General features: G+C 43.9%; 1 protein-coding gene across 1 annotated transcript in view; it reads right to left on the bottom strand.

The window, feature by feature from the left end:
• Nucleotides 1–2,740: 2,740 nt before the first annotated feature.
• The window catches only part of LOC138663893 (oocyte zinc finger protein XlCOF8.4-like), a 37,055-nt gene continuing 21,611 nt past the window's right edge, over nucleotides 2,741–18,184 (bottom strand). Inside the window, exon 6 of the mRNA XM_069750262.1 lies at nucleotides 2,741–7,042. Coding sequence (XP_069606363.1) covers nucleotides 6,231–7,042 — 812 coding nt within the window. The 3' untranslated portion in view covers nucleotides 2,741–6,230. The remainder of the gene's footprint in view (nucleotides 7,043–18,184) is intronic.

The following is an 18,184-nucleotide window of genomic DNA, read 5'->3' on the forward strand; positions in this document are numbered from 1 at the left end:
ACATCTCTTTGGATTTCCCTGTTATCCTGACCAGTTCAGCAAAGCTAAGTTTTTGCTTGCTCTTTTCTGTCCATAGGTTGTGGACTTATCCATTCTGTGCTTTCTATGTTTGTCCAGCTTATCAGTATGAATTAATTCTGTCTTGCTGGAAGCTCTGGGAAGCAGATTTACCCTCCACACCTTTAGTCAGGTGTGGAGATTTTTTGTAAACTCTGCGTGGATTTTTGTAGTCCTATCTATTTAGCTAGACTGGCCTCCTGTGCTCATCCTGGTTTCATTCTGTGTATGTCTTTTCCCTCTCCACTCACAGTCATTATTTGTGGGGGCTAATCTATCCTTTGGGGATTTTCTCTGAGGCAAGATAGCTTTCCTGCTTCTATTTTTAGGGGTAGTTAGCTCTTAGGCTGTGACAAGATGCCTAGGGAGAGTTAGGAGCATTCCACGGCTACTTCTAGTGTTGTGTTGAGCTTAGGGACTGCGGTCAGTAGTTACCACTTCCTTCAGAGCTCGTTCCATGTTGCTCCTAGACCACCGTATCATAACAGTAGTCCCATCGGACGATGGCTGCACAGACCTCCGGCAGACCGCACAGAGCCCCGGCAAGCCTGCACAGAGCCCCGGCAAGCCCGCACAGAGCCCCGGCAAGCACGCACAGAGCCCCAGCAAGCCCGCACAGAGCCCCGGCAAGCCCGCAGAGCCCCGGCAAGCCCGCACAGAGCCCCGGCAAGCACGCACAGAGCCCCAGGAAGCCCGCAAAGAGCCACGCATGCCGCACAGAGCCCCGGCTGGCATGCACAGAGCCCCGGCAGGTACGCACAGAGCCCCGGCAGGCCGAAGAGAGCCCCGGCAGGCCGCACAGAACCCCGGCAGGTACGCACAGAGCCCCGGCAGGCCGCAGAGAGCCCCGGCAGGCCACACAGAACCCCGGCAGGTACATACAGATCCCCGGCAAGCCTGCACAGAGCCCCGGCAGGCACGCACAGAGCCCCTCTGGCAGGCACAAAGCCCCGACAGGCACGCTCAGAGCCCCAGCAATCCCGCAGAGCCCCGGCAAGCCCACACAGAGCCTCGGCTGGCATGCACAGAGCCCCGGCAGGCTGCACAGAGCCCCAGCAGGCACGCGGAGCCCCAAAACGCCCGTACAGATCCCCGGCAGGCCTGCACAGACCCTGCCCACACACAGACACGCACAGTGTCTGCCCACACTCTTCCCCCCTCTGGAACAGGATGTAGAAGGACAGAAAGGGCTTATTTACATTCCGATATTTGTGTCCCATTGACTTGCATTGGTATCGGGTATCGGCGATATCCGATAGTTTTTGGATATCGGCCAATCCAATCCGATATCGATACTTCTTGATATCGGAAGGTATCGCTCAACACTAATCATGACATCATAATATTGAGAAACCAGCTTAAACACTTGGAGGCCCCACAGAGATCTCCCTGTCTCAAGATATGATATTGTCTGCTTTGTCCAAATCAATCTAGTTTATTTTTCAGACAAATTGTAAATCCTCTATACAGAATAAGAATATCCATTATATCCATGCTATTGCATGTCACGAAAAAAAGTTTTAAGGTCTTCTCTCCCTCGGTGCAAAGCTGTAATTTCTCCTTTATTATTAAATTATCATGTGCAATAGGCACTGGGATTTTCATTGGGATGTTATGTGTACATGTACAAGGGTAGAAGTAAAATAGCCCAATTATCAATATAAACTGTAAGGGCTTTCTTTATTTATCCTTATTTGTTTTATACTGTTTTTACCTTGTGTGTATATCTCTTATTTATTTAATTTTTTTAATTGGTTTTGTAAGCACTGTATTTTTTCAGATATAAAATGTAAATTTAAGTAGTAATTTAATAAGTTTGTTTCTTGTTGCTCTATATCACTTATGTCAAACTCTGGCCCACAGGGTGAGCATATTTGGCCTGTGACACCAAGCAGATCTCCCGAGTATATTTGGTCCACGACACACTTTCAACTATACTTTTGGCCAGCAACACAGCGTGGGTGTCATTGGATACAGCAGAACAAAGTAAAGGTTCTGGAGTGGCCATCTCATTCTTCTGACCTCAATATCGTTGAGCCACTCTGGGGAGATCTCAAGTGCGCAATTCATGCTAGACAGCCCACAAATTTACAGGAACTGGAGTCTTTTTGCCAAGAAGAGTGGGCAGCTTTACCATCTGAGAAAATGAAGAACATCGTGCACAACTACAACAAAAGACTACAAGCTGGCATTGATGTTAGAGGGGGAATACATGGTATTAAGAAATGGGGTATGTAAACTTTTGATCAGGGTCGTTTTGATATTTTGGGTTGTCATTAAGATTTAAAAAGTGAAAACCCAGTAGTTTGACAATAAATGGCTTCACCCAACCACTAACCATGAGATGAGAAATAGTGTTGGTGTTATCATTCATATTCTCTGAAAAAAGGCCAAGAAAGCAAAAATTCTGCTGGGGTATGTAAACTTTTGAGCACAACTGTATGGAGATTGCGGATTGAAAAAAACAGTAACGAATGACAAATGGCTGAGACTGGAAGTTAGAAATTAGGAATATGAGGATATGTTGTTTTTTTTTTTATGGAGGGTTTTGCAAGACTTTTGTCCTTATACGGTATACATTACTATAGCAGAAAAGGGGCAGTAGTGCTTACCTGCCCAGGTTTCCGAACAAATGCACTATCAGGATGCAACAAACCTATGTAGCAAAGATGGAGGCAACACAGGTAATAATAATTTTTATTTATATAGTGCCAACATATTCTGCAGCGCTTTACAATTAAGCAGGGACATGTACAGACAATAATTTCAATACAAGTTTAAACAATTTAAACAGTGAAATTAGAAGTGAGGTTCCTGCTCGCAAGCTTACAATCTACAAGGAAATGGGGGGGACACAATAGGTGAAAAGTGCTTGTTATTTCAGGTCTGGCAATTATAATAAATAGGGATTGTCATATAAAGCTGCATGATCCGGTCATCAGCCCGTGTGTTTAAATGCAATAGTCAAGTATCAAGTGCAATTATGTGCATGGAGAGTGTGGAGACAGATGAATAGTAGGGTGCAGATTCAGAATAATATTTGGAAGGAGGGAACAGGGCAAAGTTAGTTTACTGAGTAGTTGATGTGGTAGGCTTGTTTGAAGAGATGGGTTTTTAAAGCGCGCTTGAGTAGGTCGGGGCTAGGTATCAGCCTGATCGTCTGGGGAAGTGCATCAGAGAGCTGGTGCAGCACGAGAGAAGTCTTGGCACAGGTGCAAAATACTGATGAGACAACTACTCACAACCTACCAATTCATGGAGGGGGTGACTGCTTAGTATATGATTGCACAAAAGAGGCTTGTATAGGGCACTGTTCACATACAGGTAATGCACAGTATTTGGTTTACAGCCTATTAGTGATGCCCATACTATTCGATCAGATGGGCTGCCCACCACTATCTATCTAAATGCATTCCATGTGAACAGACACCCCAGTTTACAAGACCAAAAGTGTGGGGCATATACGGTATATATTGTAGCAAAGCCAGGTAGGCTCGGGTTAAATCCGAGTTCTACAGGCTCTGATGATTTGCACCTGGCTAACTCTGCATATCACTAGGCTAGGTGTTCACTTTAGTCAGTCAGCTGGGGGGAAGCTGACCAGAGTGGATTTGTGTTGAAGCTGATGAGATAGGCCAGAATCTCTCCCTGAGATGAGACCGCACAGGCTATGTGCACCAAACTGCAAGTATCAGTGGTTGTTATGGACAATAGCAGTTTAGTTTGCCCGATCTGTGACTAGCTCAGCCATATTTGAGTGGCCAAGGTCTGTGCTGGTAAGTTAGTGCCTGGACAAGGCTAGTGATTTGCATTTATGCTTTTGTTTGGTACTGTGCAACTAGTGAAAAATAAACCTCACATTGTTTTGATATACGAATCCAGTGATCGCTACCTACTGTCTACCTGAGAGCATGAATCCTTACAATATATAAATATAACAAAGTAAAATATTCAGTACACATGGAATATTGCTTTTTATTTATTTGCTTTTTGGATAACAGTTGTCTGCTAATAACTAATGTAAGGATTCACTTGCATTCAGTCAGCTGCGTTTTTATATTTTTATTTGTTCATTATTTTTACTTATCCACTTATGTGCACAGTGGTCCATATTTTACTAGTATTATGAGCACAGTATTTAACAATATTTAGGTTTCTTTGTTCACATAGTTTATGGGTATTTAATTTAATGTTTCCATGTATTATTCATGAATGTCATTGGATTACTATCACCATTTATCTACATTGTCTTAAAGTGAACGTGTCAGCAGGATTTTGCTAAGTAAACTACAGGCATTGCTAGGTTGGCAGTGTTAAACTGAATAAAATGATCCATGGGGTGAAGAAATCTGTCTTGTGGTTCTTGTGTAATCAGTGTTAGAAGTTCTCAATGAGATGCCCGGGCTCCAGGGTGGGACTGTAGGAAGAGTCTTATCTTCCTGCTCTCAGCCAGAGAAACCAAGGAAAGACCTGCCCACAGGCAGTCCCGGCGAATTGTTCCGGCAGCTGTGCTCTGCTTGTGAGCAGTGCATGACATCCCTGCCATGCGCTGCTTCCAAGCATAAAGCCGATGGCTCCAGCCTCCTGTGACCTGCTGCTCCGCTGATGCCGTTCCCCCACCTCCCCAACACATCCATCTATACACCGTACATCTGGACTATGAGATGCAATCCCCCCCTCCCATTTTCCTCCACATTTTTGGAGGAAAAAAGTGCGTTTTATAGTCCGAAAAATACGGTATATACTATGGTATAGCTATCACACATATAATCTTCTTTGTGTGCCGCTTTTGTTGACAAGCCCCCTTCCCTTTTTTTCAGGCAGCTGGGTAACGTTCACACAAATACAAAGTTCTTTTCTAAAAAGGAAGGTTTATTTCAAGCCATAAACCTTCAGCAAATTAACAGAAATCAGCCCTTTCTTTGGCATGAGAAGTGTAACAAAATGATACCTATAGAAGATCTACACTCTTAATAAGGTTCTGGCAGTCTGACCAAGCATAATAGAGGTCTTTCCACCTATACTTCCAGAGCACATCTGAGGCAGCTGACCTGCCTTAAATAGGCCTTTTCAAGACCTGGTACTGTAGGTATGGGAAATGCCAACTCAACACAGTTCTTTCAGCTGCTCATAAACCCCAGACCCCTTAAAAAAAAACTCTCTGCACTATATCCGCTGGAGTCTGCTTTCTGGGATTCACTTCACAGAGGCTAGGCACCTTGGTGACACAAACACAGCATCCAGAACTTGGCTGCAGCCTTTCACTACATATATTTTTCAATTTTCATATAAGTTCTAAATTACTTTCACTTTATCATTTACTTGTCTATATCTTAACTTTGTCTGTTGCATGATTTTTTGTAGACTTTGTAATTTAAAAATATTGCTTCTGCCCATGTCAGTATTTTTTGATGGTCAACATAGTATGATGTTAGATTAAAACCTCTCACTTTCTTTGTATGATAATCGCTTATGCCATGTGAGATTTTTGATGTTTGAGAAGACTCCATTTGTGAGTAAAACATTTTCCACATTAGGAGTATAAATATGGCTTCTCCCCTGAGTGACCTCTCAGGTGTTTAACAAGCCTTGGGTTATCTATAAAACATTTTCCACATTCTGAACATGAAAATGGCTTCTCCCTGTGTGAATTTTCTAATGCTTACAGTATATGCTCGTGTATAAGCGGAGATTTTCAGCACATTTTTTTTGTGCTGAAAAGGTGTGAGTATGACTGTGGACGATGGGGGAGCCACGCATACGAGAGGGGAGCGGGGAAACCATGCATACGAGAGGGGACTGGGGGAGCCATGCATACGAGAGGGGACTGGGGGAGCCATGCATACAACGAGAGGGGGATCGGGAGAGCCACACAGAGCAGGACAGGATGGGGGGAGCCACACAGAGCAGGACAGGACGGGGGAGCCACACAGAGCAGGACAGGGATGAGGGGACAATGCATACCCAGCGTATACTTGAGTCAATAAGCTTACCTAGTTTTCCGTGGGTCGGGTGGGCTAATACTCGAGTATATACGGTAAGAAAATATGATTGTCTGTAAAACATTTCCCACATTCTGAACATGAAAATGACTTCTACTCTGAATGAATTTCTGATGCTTAATAAAATATGATTACAAGATGTAATTCAGTTGCAAAACATTTCCCATATTCTCAACATGAAAAAAACTTCTCCGCTGTGTGAAGTTTATAGTGTCTAACAAGATTTGATTTCTTTACAAAACATTTACCACATTCTGAACATGAAAATTGGTTCACCCCTGTATGAATACTCTGGTGAATTCTGTGGTGATTAACAAGATTTGACTTTTCTGCAAAACATTTCCCACATTCTGAACATGAATATGGTCTCTCCTCTCTGTGAATTTTCTGATGTCTAACGACATCTGATTTGTCCCTAAAACATTTACCACATTCAGAACATTTATATGGCTTCTCCCCTGTGTGACTTCTCTTATGTGTAACAAAATGTGATTTATCAACAAAACATTTCCCACATTCTGAACATGAAAAAGGCTTCTCCCCTGTGTGAAGTTTATAGTGTCTAACAAGATTTGATTTGTTTGCAAAACATTTACCACATTCTGAACATAAAAATAGCTTCTCTCCTATAGGAATGCTCTGGTGTTTCATATTATTTGATTCTTTTTCAAACCAGTTTCCAGATTCTGAACGAAATGACTTTGTCCCTGTGTGAATTGTCTCATGTTTATCAAGATCTGATTTCTGGTTACTATATTTTCCACACTCTACCTCTTTGCGACTTTTATTTTTCGTAATAGTCTGTGATGAATCAGAAGATAGGACCTGAGTAAAAGGATCAGATGATAGATCTTTGCAGTGAAGGGATGATGGTGAATCTGGAGTAATGACATTCACTTCAGTTTTGTCTTGTGTAAGATTAAGGTCATCTGAGTTAAAAACATAAGATGTCTGCTGACACTCTGTTCCCCTTGTACAGTCATCTGCCAAGAATAAAAATGATTTATTTTGAATAAACTATCCTTAAAAACTATATTTTTACATTTCTATATAAAATGTCCATAGAAATTGCAAGTTATGTAGCATAATTCAATCATTCCATAAGAAAAAAAAAGATCACAGTATAACTGTAGTCCTCAGCTCAGAGCAAGGACAAGTAGAGCATGCTTGAGTTATTGTATTAATTATTCTTCCCAAATATTGAAATAATAAGTAATTAAAAAGCAAATATCTCAAAATTAGATCAATAAAAACTTTTACTCATCCCAGAAAAAATAAGCCTCCATTAAACCTCATCTGTCAATACAAAAATACAGGGTGTCCACATTACTAGTAGCTTAAACGCTCTTCAAAAGACTCTTAAAAAGGCTCCGAAAGCCTCATGTCCCTTTGTTTTTGAGCCTTGCATTATGCCCTGCCACAGTTAGTGTCCACATGTTTAGCATTTTTGTAGCAGGAATTACCCTCTTCATTGATGATTTGCATGACTGGAGAACTTGTCTCCCGAGACTGTGATGTGCGCATGCTCCAGCTCTGGCAGCCATTATCCTGAGGCCCACCATAGGGAAATTAGTGTGAAAATGGACTCTGCTCATCGACATCTGAGAGCCCAGGGCCCGCAGCATTGCCCCGCTCCTGCCGCCGGCCTCGTGAAAAGCGACCATGCCTCCTGTGACCATGCTCCACCCCCGTGTCAGCTCACTTTGGATCAAAAGATGCACCCCCATTTTCCTCCCGAAGTTGGTGGGAAAAAAGTGTGTTATAATCCGAAAAACATGGTATATACAAAAAATATCCAAACATCAAAAATGTATATACCGTATATACTCCAGTATAAGCCGAGATTTCAGCCCATTTTTTTAGGCTGAAAGTGCCCCTCTCGGCTTATACTCGAGTTATTGTCCCAGGGGGTCGTCGGTGGAGGGGGAGCGGCAGGAGTGGCGGCTGTCACATCATACTCACCCCCTCCTGGCGCGTTCTCTGCATGTCCCTGTTTCTCAGATGGTCTCCGATGCTTGCAGCTCTTCCTGTGTTCAGCGGTCATGTGGTACCGCTCATTAAAGTAATGAATATGGACGCGACTCCACTCCCATAGGCGTGGAGCGCATATTCATTACTTTAATGAGCGGTACCATGTGACCGCTGAGCACAGGAACAAGGTGCCATCAGAGAAGCAGGGACTTGCAGAGACCGCACCAGGAGGGTGAGTATGATGGGGGAGGGTGTGCCATGCTATACTGACCAGTTCCCGTTCCACCGCCGAACTCTGTCTTCCGCATCCTCTGGTTGTGATGTTCAGGTCAGAGCGCACGGTGACATGTTTAGTGCGCTCACTCTGCCTGAACAGTCAAAGCCAGAGGATGAGAAAGACACAGAGGCGTGTAGCGGTGGAACGGGGACATGTGAATATTGCAAGTGTCCTGGGGGCCTGAGCCAGTGGCGACTACGGCACCTGGCCCCCATAGCGCGCCGATGTCCCCGACTGCTCAGGACACCGGCACCACCTGGCCCCCAGTGATGAGAGGTGAGTATGTCATTTTTTTTTTATCGCAGCAGCAAGTGGGGCATATTATTCTATGGAGCAACTTATGGGGCCATTAACTTTTATGGAGAATTATATGGGGCATAATATTCTATGTAGCATATTATGGGGCCATCATTTACCTTTTATCCAGCAGTATAGGGGGCATATTTTAATATAGAGCATCTTATGGGGCCATCAACCTTTATGGAGCAGCATGTGGGGTTTAATATTCTATGGAGCATCTTATGGGGCCATCAACCTTTATGGAGCATTATATGGGGCATAATATTCTATGGAGCATCTTATGGGGCCATTATTAACCTTTTAAGCAGCATTATATAGGGCATATTTTTTGTATGGAGCATCTTATGGGGCCCATCATGAACTTTATGGAGCATTATATGGGGCATATTTTGTATGGAGCATCTTATGGGGCCCATCATGAACTGTATGAAGCATTATATGGGGCTCCTGATTCAATATGGATATTCAAAATATTTAACCCACTGTTGTCTCAATTTTACTTTTATTGGTATCTATTTTTATTTTTGAAATTTACCAGTAGCTGCTGCATTTCCCACCCTAGGCTTATACTTGAGTCAATTCGTTTTCCCAGTTTTTTGTGGCAAAATTAGGGGTCTCAGCTTATACTCGGGTCGGCTTATACTCGAGTATATACGGTATATTTTCTTATTCTTGCAGTCTGTCTTTCATCATTACTTTCTCATTTCATTACTTTTTCACAATTTTCATTTTTAGCAGGTTAAAGGACACAACACTTTCCCCTTATACTTTTATTAGGGTGATCATTCTTGGTTTAATATCACCAAATTATTTTTTCCGTCTTTATTTTTATTTTTTGTGAATTTTCATTTTTATTATTTTTCCTTTTTAAGTATTTGATTTACATTCATTATTCTCATCATCATTTATTCCCATTATGTCTCATTATACTCTACTATAGCAAAACTTATCTCCGCTTTAGCTGTTTCATAGCCTATTATTTATTCCCTGCTGTTTCATTTGATTATCAATTATCAAGACTTATATAATAAGGTTCTGCATGTGTGCAATTGACCATCCATTATTTATACTTATGGGATACAGGTCCATGATGTGCGTATGCATTGTCTGTATTCCGGCGGTCTCCTGCTTCCTGTGTCTCTATGACTCCAATGATGCCGAGTCGCGATCATGTGACTCGGTGTCATTGGTCACATGACGCGGGTCCCGGCGGCTTCTGGTTTCCGCCGACACGCATGTGCCGACCATTCCCGCATCCTCTCATATCAGTGGCCCTTAATAAACGCTATAAAAACCTCCAGTACACACCAGTTGACACCCCCTGATGAAGGAAAGGTTCCGAAATGCGCGTCGGGGCGTGTCACATATGGTGTCTCCATACTCCCAGGTAATCCTTTGCCTTTCTGCCTATATATTGGCTTACTTTCTTGCTTTTGACCATTTGATGCTGTATCTCAGTTTTATAAATAGCCTTCATCATCTTCTTCTTTAATATCATATATTCATGTGATTTACAGCATCCTTTTGTTCAATCATCTTTTTGCACATATTGTGACTAATATCAGTGACTAGTCTATAATTCCCCATTTTCCCTTCCCTCCCCACTTTTTTCTCCTCTTCTTACTTTTCTCTCATTTTCCACTTTTGCACATGCACTTTATTTGAGACAGTTCAAGTGTTGTTTTATTATTTTCTATTTAGTTTTTTTTCTAATACATGAAGCTTTCACTGAAACATCACTGTTGATTTTCTCTGTTGCACTGCATTATATGTCACAAAATTATTTACTATTATTCATTTGATTGTGTATGTGCCCACTACACACTCTTATATATATTTTTATATATAGCTTTTTCACCATTATTTATTTCTTCTTGTCACACTGACAGTATATGATTGGTCCTCATGTGCTTTTTTTGTCACCCATTATGTGCAATATTATTCTTTGGTAGATAATACTGGGGTATTGTATTTTAACACCGATCATTTTTTTTATTCTTCAGTTATTAAAATTAATTAATTTACATTTTTTATACTTTTCTGTGTCAATTTCTCACCCGTGTAGGCACCTTATTCTTTTTTGTAGTGTTACATTTTATCCCCACTAATAAAGGTATTTTAGCCTTAATATTTCTTTTTCTTGTCCTATTATTTGTTGACCCCTGTTTGGTGTTTTCCTCCTTTTGGGTTTACACTATTTCCGAATGGTCTGCCATTCCTTCTAATACAGTGGATGTATATCACTTTTTGACTATATCTTCATTATTAGTGATACGCATCTATTGCTGTGTCCAATACGTGCTTGTTTATTAATAACAACAACAATGTATGGTGTCCTCCACAAGGTGATCCCAACTTTGACAAATTTTCCAAAGTTCTGCCAGTCAGGTCATTAATCACTTCAGCAACAAGCCATGACGTACCGACGCAAACTGTGAAAAAAATGAACAACGGGGGCAGCGGATGCAGTTTTACAACGCACCCGCTGCCCCATTGTAAGGTCCGGGGAGGAGGGGGCGGAGTTCCGGCCGCGCATGCGTGGTCGGAAATGGCAGACAAGATGCACAAAAAAAGTTACACGCAACTTTTTTTGTGCCAACGGTCTGCCAAAACATGACGCATCCGTCGCACGACGGATGCGACGTGTGGCCATTCGTAGCAATGCGTCAGCTAATGCAAGTCTATGGAAAAAAACCGCATCCTGCGGGAAACTTTGTAGGATGCGCTTTTTCTCCAAAACGACGCATTGCGACGTACGTCACACAACGCTAGTGTGAAAGTAGCGTAAGTGGATCAAGTATGGAATTAAACTGTAGCGCCCGCATTTCTGCCTGCAGTCCCTCTCTCCCTGCAGAGACATCAGCGTACTCACCACCAAGGCTCCCGTCGTGCCCCTTCTGGGTAAATACATTGCGTAGGATACACTGAGACTGCTCCATACAGATCACTTGGAAGACACAGAGACTGCTGTATATACAATACATAGTATACACTGGGACTGATGTACGTAATCGCACAGAAGACACTGAGACTACTATGTATAAATCAAATAGGAAACACCAGGACTGCTGTATATACATCACAAGGTGTGACTGGTGTATATACAACACAAAGACACTGGAACTGCTGCCTTCGATAGCCTAAGAAGGAATTAACGTGCCTGCAAATCAGGGTGGGTAGCCCAAGAACTACAGTCCCCAGGAATCTGCTCAGACTCAGCAGGGCAATGTAAATGTGGCAGGAGGTTCACCACCCATGATGTAAGAGTTGAAAATCTGTAAAATTGCTAGAACCTTGAAGGTATCAAGTGTCTTTACCAAACCAACGGCTATCTGTGATTAAACTCTGTTGTGAGACAGGTCTATGTAAAGGAAGACCAAGAACTAGCAGCTTCAAAAATACAATCTGACAGCAACACAGATAATAGCCCTCATAATTGATGTACAGGCAACAAGTAGCAGACACATTTCAATATCAACTATCCAGAGGAGGCTGGGTTGTATAAGAGTGAATAGCTGCAAAAAGGTCTCTACAAAGGACCACAAACAAGAAGAAGAAACTTGTTTGGTCCAACAACACAAGGACTGGACATTGTATCAATGGAAATCTCTAATGTGATTTGTGGAGTCAAAATCTGAATTCTTTTGGTTCCAACGGTCATGTTTTTGTGAGACAAATTGCGAGTAGTTAGTTTCTTTAATATGTGGTTCCCACTGTGAAGCATGCAGGTGATGTGCCAGTGGCATTGTTGTTGATTGATTTAAAAATTGAAGGCACACTTAGTATGACGACCACAGCATTCTGCAGCGACCGCCATCCAAATAAGTTTGCAACTAGTGGGAACATCATTTGTGTTGCAAAAGGACAATGACCTAAAACTCTGCAGGCTTTCTAAGAGCTATGTGAACAAGAGAGGAATGGAGGCTGCTCAAGATAACACAACCTCCACAATTACCCATCTTCAACCCTACTGAGTTGGTTTGGGATGAATTTGACGCAGAGTGAAGGTAAAACATTCAACAAGTCCTCTGCATCTCTGGGAACTCCTTCAAGATGCTTGTAAAGCCATCTCAACCCTGATGAAGCTGCTTGTGAAAATTACAAGGGGATGTTAAGCTGTTGTTAATGTAAAATACGGGGGGAGAGTCTTCTAAGGTTTAACACATATTCTGGTTCATGTCACACGTGTTTCTTTGCTCCTGGTTTCCATTTGTGTTCCTTTATGGTTTTGCTGCTAACATTGTGAATCTTGAAATAAGATCAAAGAAAATTGTTTTACGAACATGTGTTTCCAAACTTTTGACTGGTATTAAAATGGATTTGGTCCCCAAGAAAAAGATTGTTTAAATATTCCTACAACATCTGAAGAATTACTGATAAACCTTTAAGTTTTCTAACATTCATAAAAAAGAAAAGTGTTCGAAAAAATGCTGCTGAAATAACGGAAAAGTGTGGTTAATGTTGTTTATTAACTATTTTGTACTGTTTCTGTACTAGCTTTAAGGGCATAAAAAAAGCAAAGCTTCCTAATTGCTAACTCATCAAAATTTGCTGCAAATTTCAGATATTTTCATAAATAAACACAAACCAACAGTACAAACGTGTCAAGGAAAATAAAAACGATCTCAGAATCATTGGGATAACAAGAAGCATCCAAAGTTATAACCAGAGAAAGTGACTTTTTCAGATTGAAAAATAAGGCTTGGTTAGGAACACAAACCTGTCTCCCACGGGAAGGGGTTAAATCAGAGAACATTGGACGATAACTACTGTAGATGACGGACACAAAAAACGTGAGAGAGAAAGAGATGCTTAAAACATGCTCAGTTTAAAAAAAACGGAAGGAGCCAGATTCAGTCATTTTATGGATCCGGCGCCATAGGCTTTCATTATAGCAAACGCCGTACACCGCCGGACCTGTTGCTGTCCGTTTTTATCGACGGACACAAAAAATGTTACGATGTCCGTTTTCTCCAGCCGCCGGAAAACAAATTTTCGACGGATCCGGTAAAAAACGGATGAAACGTGAGGCCATCCGTCGCTAATACAAGTCTATGAGAAACAAACGGATCCACCGGCAACTTTTGCAGGATTTAGCCTGACGGCAAAAAACTGATGTGTGAAAGCAGTCTTATAATAATGGAAAATGTGGCCAATTACTGTGGTTTCGGCATAGTGGGGCTCAGGAGGAATGCATTTGGATTTGGGAGCCCAGAATTCCCTGGATTTTATTTAAAGGGGCAAGAGCCATGTCACTTTTTCAGAGTCTTTGGCAGGAGTCACACACACCGTATAAAAATACGGTCCGTTTTTTACGGACCAAATAGACAGAAATGTTCCCTGAACAGTGATCCGTATGTCATCTGTAGGCAAGGTGTGGCTGCGTATTTTGCGCATGTAAACCTCCTTATGGCATCCGTACGGCAAGATTTTCTCGTCGGCTTGCAAAATGGACTTATAATGGATCCATGGGCTCAAATATTCGTGAACACATATATATGTAACAACTCTGCTGGCATCACAGCATGGCCTCACATCTCTCACACAATCTTACCCACTGCTCCAGGCCATGATGTGGTTTTTGTTTAATGCCAGCTCCATGTTCTGTGTCTCTGCTCTGTGCATGCTTCATGGCTATGTGTATAGGGGGCCGGCGCCTGAACTCTCTGGTTCTTATAGGAATCAGGTGCATCTGTCCAATCAGTTCCTGACCAATTACCAAGAGGCCTCCTGTATATAGTGCAGCTCCACCCTGTGCTCTGGGCCTGTGCAATGTGTTAGCTCAGTTAGTGTTTAGCTGCTGAGTTTGCCTGGCCTTGCTCTGAGTTACTCCCTCTCTGGAGGCTTTTCTCTGTGCTATTGCCTTGTTCTTGTAGTCCGCCCTCCAGGAGGCAGAATATCCTGGTCCCTGTGTCTTTGTCCCTGTGTCTTGTTCTATTGCATTGTCTGTACTTTGTCTTTTCTCGGTCTCCTTGTCTGTGGCTTCCTTCCCTGCTTTCTTTCCTTGTGTTTTCTGTCTGCTTACACTCCGCACTCTTGCGGCTCTGCACTCAGACCTTGCTTCGCACTCTCTGGCTTTGCTCTGTGGCTCCGCTCTTTGCGGTAATATCTGGCTCCGCCTCCTGTGTTTCTGCACTTGGCTCCGTCTCTGCTCTTGGCGTTACCTCCAGCGTCTCCGCTCTTGGCGTTACCTCCAGCGTCTCCGCTTTTGGCTCCGCCTCCAGTGTCTCCGCTCTTGGCTCCGCCTCCAGCGTCTCCACTCCGCCTCCAGCGTCTCCGCTCTTGGCTCCTCCTCCAGCGTCTCCGCTCTTGGCTCCGCCTCCAGCGTCTCCGTGTCTCTGCTCTTGGCTCCGCCTCCAGCATCTCCGCTCTTGGCTCCGCCTCCAGCATCTCCGCTCTTGGCTCCGCCTTCAGCGTCTCCGCTCTTGGCTCCGCCTCCAGCGTCTCCGCTCTTGGCTCCGCCTCCAGCGTCTCCGCTCTTGGCTCCGCCTCCAGCGTCTCTGCCCTTGGCTCCGCCTCTTGCGGCTCCGCCCTTGGCTCTGCCTTCTCCTTCTCTTCTCTTAGTTCCACCTTCTACTCGTACTCAGCCTCCTGCGTTTCTGTTCTTGGTTCTAGCTCTTGTGCTTTCGCTCTGCATCCGCTCTTGCGGTCTTTCTCTACCTGTTTCACATACCTGCCTGCAGACCGGTCCCTACCGGTTCTTCCTATGTTCCAGCCGTACCCGCCTGCCTACCAGAGAGCCAGCCGTGTCCGCCTGCCCGCTAGTGTCTCTGTTGTACCCGTCTGCCTGCCTGTGTCCCAGCCATGCCCGCCTGTCAGCCAGAGTGCCAGCCGTGCCCGCTCCGTTCCTTAGTGGGATCAGCAGCCACAGCCAGACATCACCCTGGAGTGGCACCTGGTAGCTTCCTATTGCACAAGTCTGACCTCACCATCAGAGGCTCCAGCGAACACCTAGGAAGCTACTTAGTCACGCCCCTTCCAGGGAAGTTTGGTCTGTGGTCCAGTGGGGCCACACCCCCGTATGCCCGCGCCAACCAGTCTGGGCACGTGCATGACAATATATACTCTCTATCTATCTATCTATCTATCTATCTATCTATAAAACATATATGTCAGTGAGACACACATCTATATATATAATTGTCTAAGGGGTACTTCCGTCTGTCTGTCTGCAACTTCCGTCACGGAAATCCCGAGTCGCTGATTGGTCTCACCAGCTGCCTGTCCTGGCTGCCGCGACCAATCAGCGACAGGCACAGTCCGGCCGAGAATTAGTCCCTCCCTACTCCCCTGCAGTCAGTACCCGGCGCCCGCTCCATACTCCCCTCCACTCAGCACTCACACAGGGTTAATGACAGAGTTAACAGACCGCGTTATGCCGCAGGTAACGCACTCCGTTATCGCTGCTATTAACCCTGTGTGACCAACTATTTACTATTGATGCTGCCTACGCAGCATCAATAGTAAAAAGATCTAATGTTAAAAATAATAAAAAAAACAAAAAACCTGCTATTCTCACCTTCCGTCGTCCGCTGAGGTGCGCGCGGCTGCCGCCAGCTTCCGTTCCCAGAGATGCATTGCGAAATTACCCAGAAGACTTAGCGGTCTCGGGAAACTGCTAAGTCATCTGGGTAATTTCGCAATGCATCGCTGGGAACGGAAGCTGGCGGCAGCCGCGCGTTAATCGACACAGCTTTGCTGGACGCCGGCGGGTGAGTATAGAACTATTTTTTCTTTTAATTTTTTTTTTTTTTAACAGGGTTTTGGTGCCCACAGTGCTATATACTACGTGGGCAGTGTTATATATTACGTGGCTGCTATATACTACGTGGGCAGTGTTATATATTACGTGGCTGCTATATACTACGTGGCCAGTGTTAGATACTGCGTGGGCTGTGTTACATACTATGTGGGCAATTTTATATAGTGCGTGGGCTGTGCTATAAATTAGGTGGCTGTGATATATATTGCGTGGGCTGTGCTATATATTACGTGGGCATGTTATATACTGCGTGGCCTGTGTTATATACTGCGTGGGCTGTGTTATATACTGCGTGGCTGCTATATACTATGTGGGCAATGTTATATACTGTGTGGGCTGTGTTATATACTGTTTGGTACGTGGCCTGTGCTATATACTATGTGGCTGCTATGTACATACATACATACATACAGTTAGGGCCAGAAATATTTGGACAGTGACACAATTTTCGCGAGTTGGGCTCTGCATGCCACCACATTGGATTTGAAATGAAACCTCTACAACAGAATTCAAGTGCAGATTGTAACGTTTAATTTGAAGGGTTGAACAAAAATTATCTGATAGAAAATGTAGGAATTGTACACATTTCTTTACAAACACTCCACATTTTAGGAGGTCAAAAGTAATTGGACAAATAAACATAACCCAAACAAAATATTTTTATTTTCAATATTTTGTTGCAAATCCTTTGGAGGCAATCACTGCCTTAAGTCTGGAACCCATGGACATCACCAAACGCTGGGTTTCCTCCTTCTTAATGCTTTGCCAGGCCTTTCCAGCCGCAGCCTTCAGGTCTTGCTTGTTTGTGGGTCTTTGCATCTTAAGTCTGGATTTGAGCAAGTGAAATGCATGCTCAATTGGGTTTAGATCTGGAGATTGACTTGGCCTTTGCAGAATGTTCCACTTTTTGGCACTCATGAACTCCTGGGTAGCTTTGGCTGTATGCTTGGGGTCATTGTCCATCTGTACTATGAAGCGCCGTCCAATCAACTTTGCAGCATTTGGCTGAATCTGGGCTGAAAGTATATCCCGGTACACTTCAGAATTCATCCGGCTACTCTTGTCTGCTCTTATGTCATCAATAAACAAAAGTGACCCAGTGCCATTGAAAGCCATGCATGCCCATGCCATCACGTTGCCTCCACCATGTTTTACAGAGGATGTGGTGTGCCTTGGATCATGTGCCGTTCCCTTTCTTCTCCAAACTTTTTTCTTCCCATCATTCTGGTACAGGTTGATCTTTGTCTCATCTGTCCATAGAATACTTTTCCAGAACTGAGCTGGCTTCTTGAGGTGTTTTTCTGCAAATTTAACTCTGGCCTGTCTATTTTTGGTATTGATGAATGGTTTGCATCTAGATGTGAACCCTTTGTATTTACTGTCATGGAGTCTTCTCTTTACTGTTGACTAAAGGTACCGTCACACTTAGCGACGCTGCAGCGATACCGACGATCCGGATCGCTGCAGCGTCGCTGTTTGGTCGCTGGAGAGCTGTCACACAGACCGCTCTCCAGCGACCAACGATGCCGGTAACCAGGATAAACATCGGGTAACTAAGCGCAGGGCCGCGCTTAGTAACCCGATGTTTACCCTGGTTACCATCCTAAAAGTAAAAAAACGCTACATACTTACCTACCGCTGTCTGTCCTCGGCGCTCTGCTTCTCTGGTCTGGCTGTGAGCGCCGGGCAGCCGGAAAGCAGAGCGGTGACGTCACCGCTCTGCTTTCCGGCCGCTGTGCTCACAGCCAGAGCAGAGAAGCAGAGCGCCGAGGACAGACAGCGGTAGGTAAGTATGTAGCGTTTGTTTTTTTACTT

This window comes from Ranitomeya imitator, chromosome 2 (genome assembly GCF_032444005.1).
Source record: "Ranitomeya imitator isolate aRanImi1 chromosome 2, aRanImi1.pri, whole genome shotgun sequence".
Taxonomy (NCBI): domain Eukaryota; kingdom Metazoa; phylum Chordata; class Amphibia; order Anura; family Dendrobatidae; genus Ranitomeya; species Ranitomeya imitator.